The 10320-nt window shown below is 42.1% G+C and overlaps 1 protein-coding gene across 3 annotated transcripts in view; it reads left to right on the forward strand.

Moving 5' to 3' along the window:
• The window catches only part of Kif16b (kinesin family member 16B), a 276501-nt gene that overhangs the window by 177351 nt on the left and 88830 nt on the right, over window positions 1–10320 (forward strand). For all 3 annotated transcript variants that reach the window (XM_028755092.1, XM_028755101.1, XM_028755084.1), the window contains exons 19-20: window positions 781–2124; window positions 7614–7766. In XM_028755092.1, the coding sequence (XP_028610925.1) occupies window positions 781–2124; window positions 7614–7766 (1497 nt within the window). The remainder of the gene's footprint in view (window positions 1–780; window positions 2125–7613; window positions 7767–10320) is intronic.

Below are 10320 nucleotides of genomic sequence, written 5' to 3' on the forward strand. Positions count from 1 at the left end.
TCTATCTATCTATCTATCTATCTATCTATCTATCTATCTATCTATCTCTATATGGCTGCTTAATTGAGATATGTTCTAAACTATCCTCTGTGTAATTCAATCATATTTTCTCTTTTCCCCTGTTCTATTTAACAAGTCAGGAAGTAGATCAAGGGCAGGTAGTGAAGAAGAAGTTAAAGTTGGAGAGGATCTGAAACATAGTTATTTATTTTCTAGAATTTGGGAGTAAATATCTCATGGGAATGAGTTTAGTGTCCAGCTTCCTTCAAATCAGAAGTTTGGAGGGTCAGGAGATGTTAATCCACAACTACTTTTTATTTATTTTGACTTTGTTACTCAACCCCCACTGATTTGAAGATGGCAAAAAATTTGTTTTTCACTTAACATCATCTTGTAACTGAATGTCTGTTGTCATTGAGCTGAAATAACTAGTCATATTCAAATTTAAATTAGACATGGTGTTTCTCTCATTGACCTCAGGGGGCGCTTTTCATTATACCATACATAACACTTTATGATTCTAGACTTCACAAAGAAATGATACCAGTATCTACTTCAGGAGGCTAGGTAGCTGAAACACTGGATAAGAAATAAAATAAAAATGATGTAGAATGCTTCTGAAAATCTGAAAGAGAAGCACTTCCTTTTCATTTGTTTCAGTGGAAGGTTTGGCTTTATGTTGCCAGTGTATTTTCAGAACAATCCTGTTAGGGGAAAGTTGGACTGAAGCTAACCTAAGCATAGTGATCAAACAGTGACCAATCAGCATTTGCATTGCAGGAAACTCATTGAAGAGATGGAGGAAAAGCAGAAGTTGGACAAGGCTGAGCTGGAGCGAATGCAGCAGGAGGTAGAGACCAGGCGCAAGGAAACAGAGATGGTGCAGCAGCAGATCCGCAAGCAGGAGGAAAGCCTCAAACGCCGTAGCTTCCACATTGAAAACAAGCTCAAGGATCTGCTGGCTGAGAAGGAAAGGTTTGAGGAAGAGAGGCTTCGGGAGCAGCAGGGACTTGAGCAGCAGAGGAAGCAGGAGGAAGAAAGCTTCCTCCTCATGAGAGAAGAGCTTCGTAGGCTCCAAGAGCTCAACAGCCACGAGGAAGCTGAGAAGGTCCAGATATTCCAGGAGCTGGACCGTCTGCACAGAGAGCAAGATGCCCAGAGTGCCAAGCTGCAGCTGGAGAAAAGGAGGCTGGAGGAGCAAGAGAAGGAGCAGGTGCTGCGGGTGGCACACCTGGAGGAGCAGCTTCGGAAGAGGCAGGACACTGTTCTGCTGCTGGGTCCTGGAGAGGCCCAGTGGGCCCAAGAGGAAAAGAGGGAACTGGAAGGCATCCGGGAAGCGCTCTTGCAGGCTAAAGAGATCAGAGCAGGAGGGGACCACACCTGCAGGGATGAACTGGAAAGGGCTCAGCAATACTTCTTAGAGTTCAAGAGAAGGCAGTTTGTTAAGCTAGCAACCCTGGAGAAAGACCTGATCCAACAGAAAGACCTCCTAAGCAAAGAAGTTCAAGAAGAGAAAGAAGCCCTGGAGCATGTAAAATATGAAGCAGGTGAGGAACCGAGCTTGTTGGCAACAGATAATTGCAACATTCTCTGTGGGCCTTGGAATCTAGACAAAATAAAAACTGCAGAATCCAGGCTACAGAGCAAAGAGCACCAGCTATGGGACCTTCTGCAAAATCGTTTGCCATCTCTGCTGAAGGAAAAGCAGAGAGTGCATGACATCCTTGACAGTGGTGTCCTAGGCCTAGACAACACTCTCTACCAGGTAGAGAAAGAAATGGAAGAAAAAGAAGAGCAGATTACACAGTACCAGGCTAACGCTAGCCAGCTGCAACAGCTCCGGGCCACCTTCGAGTTCACAGCTAACGTGGCCAGACAGGAAGAGAAAGTGAGAAGAAAAGAAAAGGAAATACTGGAGTCCCAGGAGAAGCAGCAAAGAGAAGCATTGGAGCAGGCTGTGGCTAAGCTAGAACAGAGGCGCTCTGCCCTGCAGAGGCGTTCCACCTTGGACCTGGAGATCCAGGAGCAGAGGCAGAAACTTGACTCTTTCCATACCAGCGAGTGGTTAGGGCTGCAGGCCAGTATGGAGGCCGATGGAGAAGCACTTGAGATGGACCCTGCAAGGTAAGATTAAGGTAGAGTAGCAGGCATAGGGTAGACACCAAGTGTTTGTTCATTTTCTGCCTCTTATGTTTTTTTACTGTCTTTGTAGAGGAGTGTTTCTTGTAGGCTTCATCTCTCTAATACACAGGCAAACAACTAAAACACAAAACAAAACACTACTTCAATGTAACAAAAGCACTCTTGCTTTTCTTCTTCTTTTTTTTTTTTCCCTTGGGGCATTCTTCCTGCCTTACCTTGTTTATTGCATTTCTTTTTTTTTTTTTTTAAATTTCTTTTTTTTTTTTTTGAACATGAAATGCTTTTTTATAGCATGTTTTACAAGGGGAGGGGGTAAGAGGGTCCAGGTGGTGGAAAAGTACAAAATCTTCTTGGCCTGTGCCTTGAAACATGTCATGGTCTATATGGTACACTGCCTTGAATTACGATCTACCTGCAGTTCTTCAGAAGATATGGTACACTGCTTGAGTTATGGTCTCCCTACTATTCTTAAGAAGACATGGTACTCTGCTTTGAGTCTATCTCCAGTTGCTAAGCAGGATCTTGCAGTTGCCAAGCTTCAGAGGACATTGTGCAGGTGGGGAAAGGTAGGGGGTAAGGGTAAGGGCGAGGGTCCTGGCTTCTGGCATCTCCCCCTTCTCTGTTTAGTTAGAGAAGGCGTCTTATGTTCAATCCCAACTACAATAAAAATTCTCTTGTTTTTTCTCAAGATCCTTGTTTTAGAATCATTGGCCTAAAGTTGAGAAGACATAAACAAAAGTCCTGGTCCTTCACTAAAATGACTTGTGAAATGTGTTTTAATTGTTTGACAAGTGCAGTATATGGGTAGAGATTCAACCTAGATTCCCACTCTTTATCTTTTACCCTACCCCCTTCCCCATTCCCTGGCTGTTCCCTGGCTGCTCCTCTGTTTCCTTAGCTTCTCCTTCCATGATTTCTTCCCACCATGTCCTTCTTCACTAGTATTTCATATCTTCTTGGTGACCAGCAGTTTATAGGTGGTTACAGTGAGTTCATGTATTGTGGATTCCAAGATGGTTCCTACAAATTGAAGAGAACTGAAACCAGGTAGATATCTCACCCTTAAAGTTAACCATTTTAGAGGTGGCCTCAGAACTGTTCTGAAAACCAACCAACCAAGTCAGCAAGCATATCCTCCCAATGATTCCATACTCAATGGGCATTCATTCAAACATGTTTTGTGATATATAGGTACTATTTAGGATGCTCTTACAAAGAAAACTAGGAAACAAGCATTCTTTTCATGGTAAAGAAAGAATATTTAGCTTTCTATTCTATTGACATGATTACAAGAGGTAGGTAGGCTCTGAAAATAAGTAAATATATTAATCTGAGTTCATCTTTTCTGATACCCTGTAGTCACTCTAAGACTCCCAGGGAGGTTAAAGGTCACCTTGTGTGTGACTGTAACCCAGTTTGCAAAGTGGAGACATACCCTGATTGGCTTGTTTCTTACTACTTAGATGACCTTGGCCACTTAAGTCTATTTTCTTCTCAACTGTAGATTATAGATGTTAGCTGATGAGAGTGTCATCTATTGGATTGGTGAAGGATAGCCATGTCACGTTTAGTGACTAATTCCAAGGGATTTATCTTAAGCATCAAAAGATTGGTGGGCCAGATATACACATAACTGATAAATGACTGTTAATGGAAATAAAGATTGCCCCAAATAGCTCTCTATCTGTAAAATATCAACTCTCCATAATCACTAATTGCTAATTAGTCTATTTAGTCTATTAATCAGCAGAATCTTCAACATAGGTATGGCTTTTTCAGGGAACTTGTGTTTATAGGGTTTTCTTCTTTTTGAAGACTGTCATTCATTGTGTTTATCCGGCTGAACTTGCTACTCATGCCCTCCAACTCATGAATATCTGTCTGCCTTTGGTTTTGGAGTGCTAGAATTAAAGGCATGCACCACCATGCCCTGCCTCTGGTCATAATTCTTGCCAGAAGCCCATGTGGGAAGGCTTGGAACTCCATCATATTCCACCTGTAATCAACAGAAGGGTGACTATTAGCCTTAAGACCCCAACTTGGCATTTGGCAGAGGCATAGGTCTAGTCATGGAGACAAGTCCTCTCAGAAGTGTTAACTGAATCCTTCACCCATCATCTTATGAGGAGATTGTTGGGTTATGGTATGTGGGTCCCAGACAGGGTTATTTGGTTAAAGTGCGTCCTGCATCTGTCCTGACATAGGGCTAGGGTCACTCATGGAGACAGAGACATGTAGGAAGTTTGACTGTACTCTCCCCATGCCTGAGCCAGGCGGGGTGTCATGCTATGTGGAGCTGCAGGACCCCACTCCAGGGGTGGGAGAGTGCAGTCTTCAGTCCCGGGGAGCTGGAGCTAGCTCATCTGGTCCTCAGGCACTTGGACACCCACGTAAGGCTATGGAAGCCACAGAAGGGCTGAGAATACAGTGGGGGCATATGGGCTGGATTAGCCTGCAGCCAAAGGGAGAGAAAGGGAGAGAAGCTCCAGCTGTGTCCTTCGGGGATGAAAGTCTCGCTTGGCTTGCTTGGGTTGGTGGTCTCCATGGCTAGGAATGCAGAGAGGTCTTCTATGGGAGATTAGACAGTGGCTCTGTAGGTGAAGGCCTGCTCCACTGTTCTCTACTGTGGATCCCGAAGAAGAGAAGCAGTCCATGGTCTTAAGATGTTTATTGTCATGGCAGAAAGTAGATGAGAAACTGTTCCTACTTACTCCTATTCCCTCAGGGCAGGCCTGAGGTTAAATACCTTTTGCAGGGAGGAGGGTCTGGGAAAAAATGTTTAATTGGCTTTGCCCCTCTGGCCGTTAGGTGACCTGAGGTCACAACTTATGGGGGGGGAGGGCTAGGAGGATGTGACTAAAGTGGTTTCTAGCTGTGCTCAACCAGAAACCAGGCTGCCTTTCACAGTCCTACAGGAGGTCAATACAGCTTCCTTTTAAGTGACCTGTTTATCCTATGTATTCCATTTACAGTCACTCTCTGGTAATTTCTTCAAGCCAAACAGAAACAAAATAACAATCAAAACTATAATGTTACTATTTCAGAGAAGTGGGTCAGAGGTTTAAGACAATGATTGCAGGTATGATATGTAAATGAAATTTCTGGACAAAGCTGTAGCCCCAGGAAATTTAAAGTAGTAGAGGGCATGCTCTCAATTTGTGTCCTGCAGCGAGCAGTAAGAGACAGCCTGAGCTTTTAGCTTGATGTCCCTGACTTTTGTCAACCAGCCATTTAGTTAATACAGTGTAATGTACATGGTTTTGAAATCTCCATGGAAGTGATTCTTCAGTGTCAGCAGTCCTCGAGAAACCTTGCAAAGAATGCAGTTCATGAGTTCTGATGAAATAGACTTCACTAATATCTAATTCGAGCTGAAGAATTCTGGGCACTTTGGTCTGCCTGTAATGCTCCAGCAGCTTTCTGCAGGTGTCTCTGTGCGTGTTATCTTCTTTCTGGCTTCTCATGGTTAAGCCAGGATTGTCTGTGCAGCCTGACCTGGCCCCTTGTGAGACTGCCCAAAATATTGAAGCCGTGTAGCACTAGATGGGACAAAACAGCAATGAACACTTCCCATTGGTTCCTCAGTGTCTTATGAACAGGTTAGTCCATGCCACTGCCTTCCTATCCTTTGCTCCTCATTTCGGCCTACAGTGACATGCGTCAGGCAGTTCTACGAGAAAGCTCTCATGTCACCATAGGAAAGATAAGATGAAAACTGCTAATCTCACATTTGATCAGTTCTATTATTAGAATCCTCAAAAATAATGATGATGATTTTATAGACATGACCCTCCATGAAGAGTAAGCTTGTATAACTCAAAATATGTTTAAAATCATATGTGTGTTACCCTTGAGTCTTCCTTTGAAAAATTGACATCACACCTATGGAAGTTACATTGTTAGTCGAGACTAGTGACACATAGATAGGAAGTGGCAGATTGGGAACTTGATCTAGGTCTGTTTCTTCCCCAGTTGTCAGGGAACTGGCTATGTGGCTGAAATATAAACAGGCCAGTTTTTCATACAGTATGTGCTTTGTGTATTGTCCTATTTGACAGAAAAGTCTTGTTCATTGCTGTCTTCTGCTTGCATCCTGCTTGCTACTGCTGAGACCCTGTTCATACAAATTTTTGATTCTTTGCCATCTATTTGGCACCTCACACCATTCTTTGTTGTTGGTGGTGGTGTTTTTGAGATAAGGCCTCATGTAACTTATGCTGGCCCCAGACTTGCTATATAGCAAGGATGACTATGACCCCTGATGTACTTCTACCTCCCAGATTTACAGTCAAGGACCACCCATGCCCAGCTCGTTATACATCTCTTTGATGTTAATTCTCCCTTCTCTTGAAAATACTAAATGTTTTGCAAATGAATGCCCAAGAAACCTCTGCTTTCTGGTAAATAAATAAGACCTGAGTTGAATGAACATTTTCTCCTATGGAATCCACGAGTGCTTTCCCCACTAACCCCAGAATCACATCTGGAGAATTAAGAATATGGCCTTCATGTTCAGGATGAAGCCGTGAAGTTGCTGATGGTGGCACCAGAGGGTTGGCAGTATCAAGATGCGTTAGCATTTGACACAAATATCTCTGATTTTTGGAGATTTAGAAAATGAAGGAGATTAGTTGAGCTTATTTGATCCCCCAAGAAGTAGAAATCCAGATCTAATACCGGTCTGTATTCACAGAGTGAGTGGACTATAATCTTCAGCTGCTGAGTCTTATGTTCCTGGAGCTAAGTCTGCCAGCATGCCTGACCTTTTCAGCCTGATTGTTCAGGATTCAAGTTCACCTTGGTCAGCTATTCATGTAGTTCAGACCTTATAAGATAAATAAATTATTATCTGCAATAATGTTTTGTTTTCACAATTTGTGGCTCATTTTAATTTCTCATGCCACTTGACTTTATTTCTTAGATCTGTCTCCCCTGGTTCTCCTTCTCATTCTTGCCCGAAGTGTCTTCCTGGGTTTTGTGGCACAGTCTCTTTGCTGTGGTTAGTTTCTGGCCCAGGAGCATTTTCTGTCATTAGATAACAATGCCCATACTGCAATGACCTTTGAAGACTCAGCCCAGAGCTGCTTTGTATAGATCTTGTCAAGCAGAAGTATTTAACAGAATTTTGGTATGTAGTCCACAACCAACTCTTGTTGACTCATAGTTTAAGGGATTGAAAATCAGGGTAACTGCCTTAAAGGGCTTGCTTACAACATAGCAGAAGTCCTTTTGGCTGAGGGTCTGAACCTTGGATGCCTGAAACTCTTGTCCTGTGCCCTATCATTACTCAGTTTCACTTATCCCTTGTCTTTTGTGTGTGACATCTTTTCTACTAGAAGGAAAAGCTCCTTGCACTAGAATTGTTTCTGGCTGCAAACGGCCTCCCCCACCCGATTTTTAGAACAGTTCCATATGTATGTCCTCCTGTAATACTATTAATTAATGGTATTCTTTGGTTCACATCTTTTTAGGTTAGAACATGAAATCCATCAACTGAAGCAGAAGATTTGTGAAGTAGATGGTGTTCAGAGATCTCATCATGGGACCTTAGAGGGGAAGGCTGTGCTCTCCAACTTGCCACCCAGTGGTGAAAACTCTCACCTGGCTCCTCTGGTGGATGCCAGGTACTCAACATTCCACTGATGCCACCCTTTGCTTTGATTCTACGTAATGGAGTATTGTACCCATATTGGCTAGTTTACCTTTGGAGTGTTTTATCAAATTCAACAGTAATGCTATGCCTAAGATGTCCTCTGTTTTTATCAGCTACTCTCTAGCCTATGCCTGCATGAGTGATTGTATGAAAAGAAGCCAGGACTTAAGAACTGGCCAGCCAAATTCAAGGAATCATGCTTCAAATAGTTTATGTGAGATGGTAGAATTAAAATGTGCAGAAACCAATTCATCCAGAACAAAGTGCTCTAGAAGCTAGGTTGGAAGAACCAGGTTGGAGAATTAATTGAATTGTACCATGGGGGAAATACCTAACTGTGTAGCCTTGCAATCAGGGTTTAGAAGCTTGGTGTTTTGTTATTAAATGTGTTGAGAATGGCATGAGCCTCCACAGCCTCTTAGTATAGATTCTGTGTTTTCCATGCAGTCAGTTTAAAAATGTCTTATACGGTTGAAGAGATCATCTAGAAATAACTTTCCCTGATGGTCAGTTGAGCATAATTTTAGTTACAACATTAAAAGATAAATATTGCCTTTTATTTTGGTTACTCTTATTAAAATAGTAATGTATTTGCCTTGCATTTTAGAAAAATACTTCTATTTTGGTAAGCAGTACAAAACATTTATAAGATTTTGCAAATATTTACAAATACTTATTTATTTTCTTTTTTAATGTCTAAAGGCATAAACATGGGAACAATTTAATTTAAAATAACCCATACTATGCAAGGGAGATAGATAGCACAGCCAGTAAAATAATTACCTTGGAGGCTTTGTGAACTAAGATCCTGGATTCCATGTTAAAAATAAAAGCCAAACAAAGCTAGGCATTATAGCATGTATGTAATTCCAAGAGCAAGGAGAGATACACAGGTGGGTCACTGATCAGTGAATGATACTTTCTCGGAAAAAGAAGAATATGGTACCTGAGGAATGACAACACCCAAGGTTGTCCTCTGTCTTCTACTACATATGTACCTAACTACACGTCAACATGTTTAAGCATTCAAATACACATATACACATGAATGAATGAGAGGAAGGAAAGAAAGAAGAGGAGAAAGGAGACAGATAGGAAGGGAAGGAGGGATATAGGGAGGGAGGGAAAGAAAAACGATGGAACCATCTGTGGAATTAGAGGACACTACCTTATAATTGAGTCATGATTACTTTGAGAAATCTGAGCTACTGGAAGATATGTTATGATTACAGCATGTCTCTCTCACTTTTTCTCCCTTCATATCTGACCATATAAACTTCCCTGTTCTCCTTCAAAATCATAATCCCCCTTTTACTAATAGTTACTGCATACACACACACACACACACACACACACACACACACACACATTCCTAAATATAACCTGTTTTGTCTGTATAATGTTACTAGTGTATATGTTTTTAGTGCTGACCATTTGGCATTGGATGACAAATTGGTGTGGTCTTTTCTGGAGATGGTTATCTCTCCTCCCACCCCCCACCCCCAGATTTCCTCAGTTCTTTGTATAGCCTATAGTTCTTTGTATAGGGTTGAGGCTGTGTGAGCTTTTCCCCATCCATTTTGGTATGTCCATGGGTTCCATCCTTGTTCAGCTCATCTTTCAGCAGTTAGGTTCTGATATTACCAAGAGACACAGTGTCACACCAAACTCCTTGATCCCCTGACTCTTACAATCCTTTTTCTCACCTCTTCAAAGTGTTTCCTGAGCCTTACTAGCAGGAATGTTTTGTAGATGTATCTATTGATACTGGATCCATAACTCTGAACTTTGATTGGTTGTGGTTTTCTGTAATCTTCTCTGTTGTAAAGAGTTTTCTTTATGAGGTGAAGACTACACTTATCTGTGGGTATTATAAGTATAAGTATTTAGAATGTCGCTAGGTATTATGATGGTTTAGTAAATTAGTGGTTATAGATTTCCCCAACGACCATGAGTTCACTAGCTCTGAGTAGTTAGCTAGGTATCCAGTACCAGGCATAATTTTCCTCTTCTCAAATGAGTTGTAAGGCCAATTAGAGAGCTGATTTGGACCTCCAAGATAAGTGTGCCACTACTGCACCTTGAAGGTTATAGTTCAATGCTGATTCACCATTGTGGTGCTTAGCCATCATAGCTGGATATGTTGCTTGCTTCCCTCCTTTGGAAGTTTGAATGTTGCCTTCTAATACCATGGGAGCTAGTCCTGAAGAGGGGACATCCATGTCAGTTCCAGCTCATGGGGTCTCTGGGATCTGTTTCATAGGGAATTACCTTCCATCTAAGGAGCAATCAAGGGCAATAGCAATAGACTGTGTTTTGAGAGTTTCTTGGACAGCCCTAGCCAACAACTCAAATGAGGGCTTCTCATGTCTGGTATTGTGGTTTTTGTTAGGTGGTCTCGGCTTTTGGAAGGAGCACCATCAGCCCAGATGAAAAAACTTCATTAAAACTCCACCTCTCTCTCTCTCTCTCTCTCTCTCTCTCTCTCTCTCTCTCTCTCTCTCTCTCTCTCTCTCTCTCTCTCT

Source organism: Grammomys surdaster, unplaced genomic scaffold, assembly GCF_004785775.1.
Source record: "Grammomys surdaster isolate TR1022 unplaced genomic scaffold, NIH_TR_1.0 129, whole genome shotgun sequence".
Taxonomy (NCBI): domain Eukaryota; kingdom Metazoa; phylum Chordata; class Mammalia; order Rodentia; family Muridae; genus Grammomys; species Grammomys surdaster.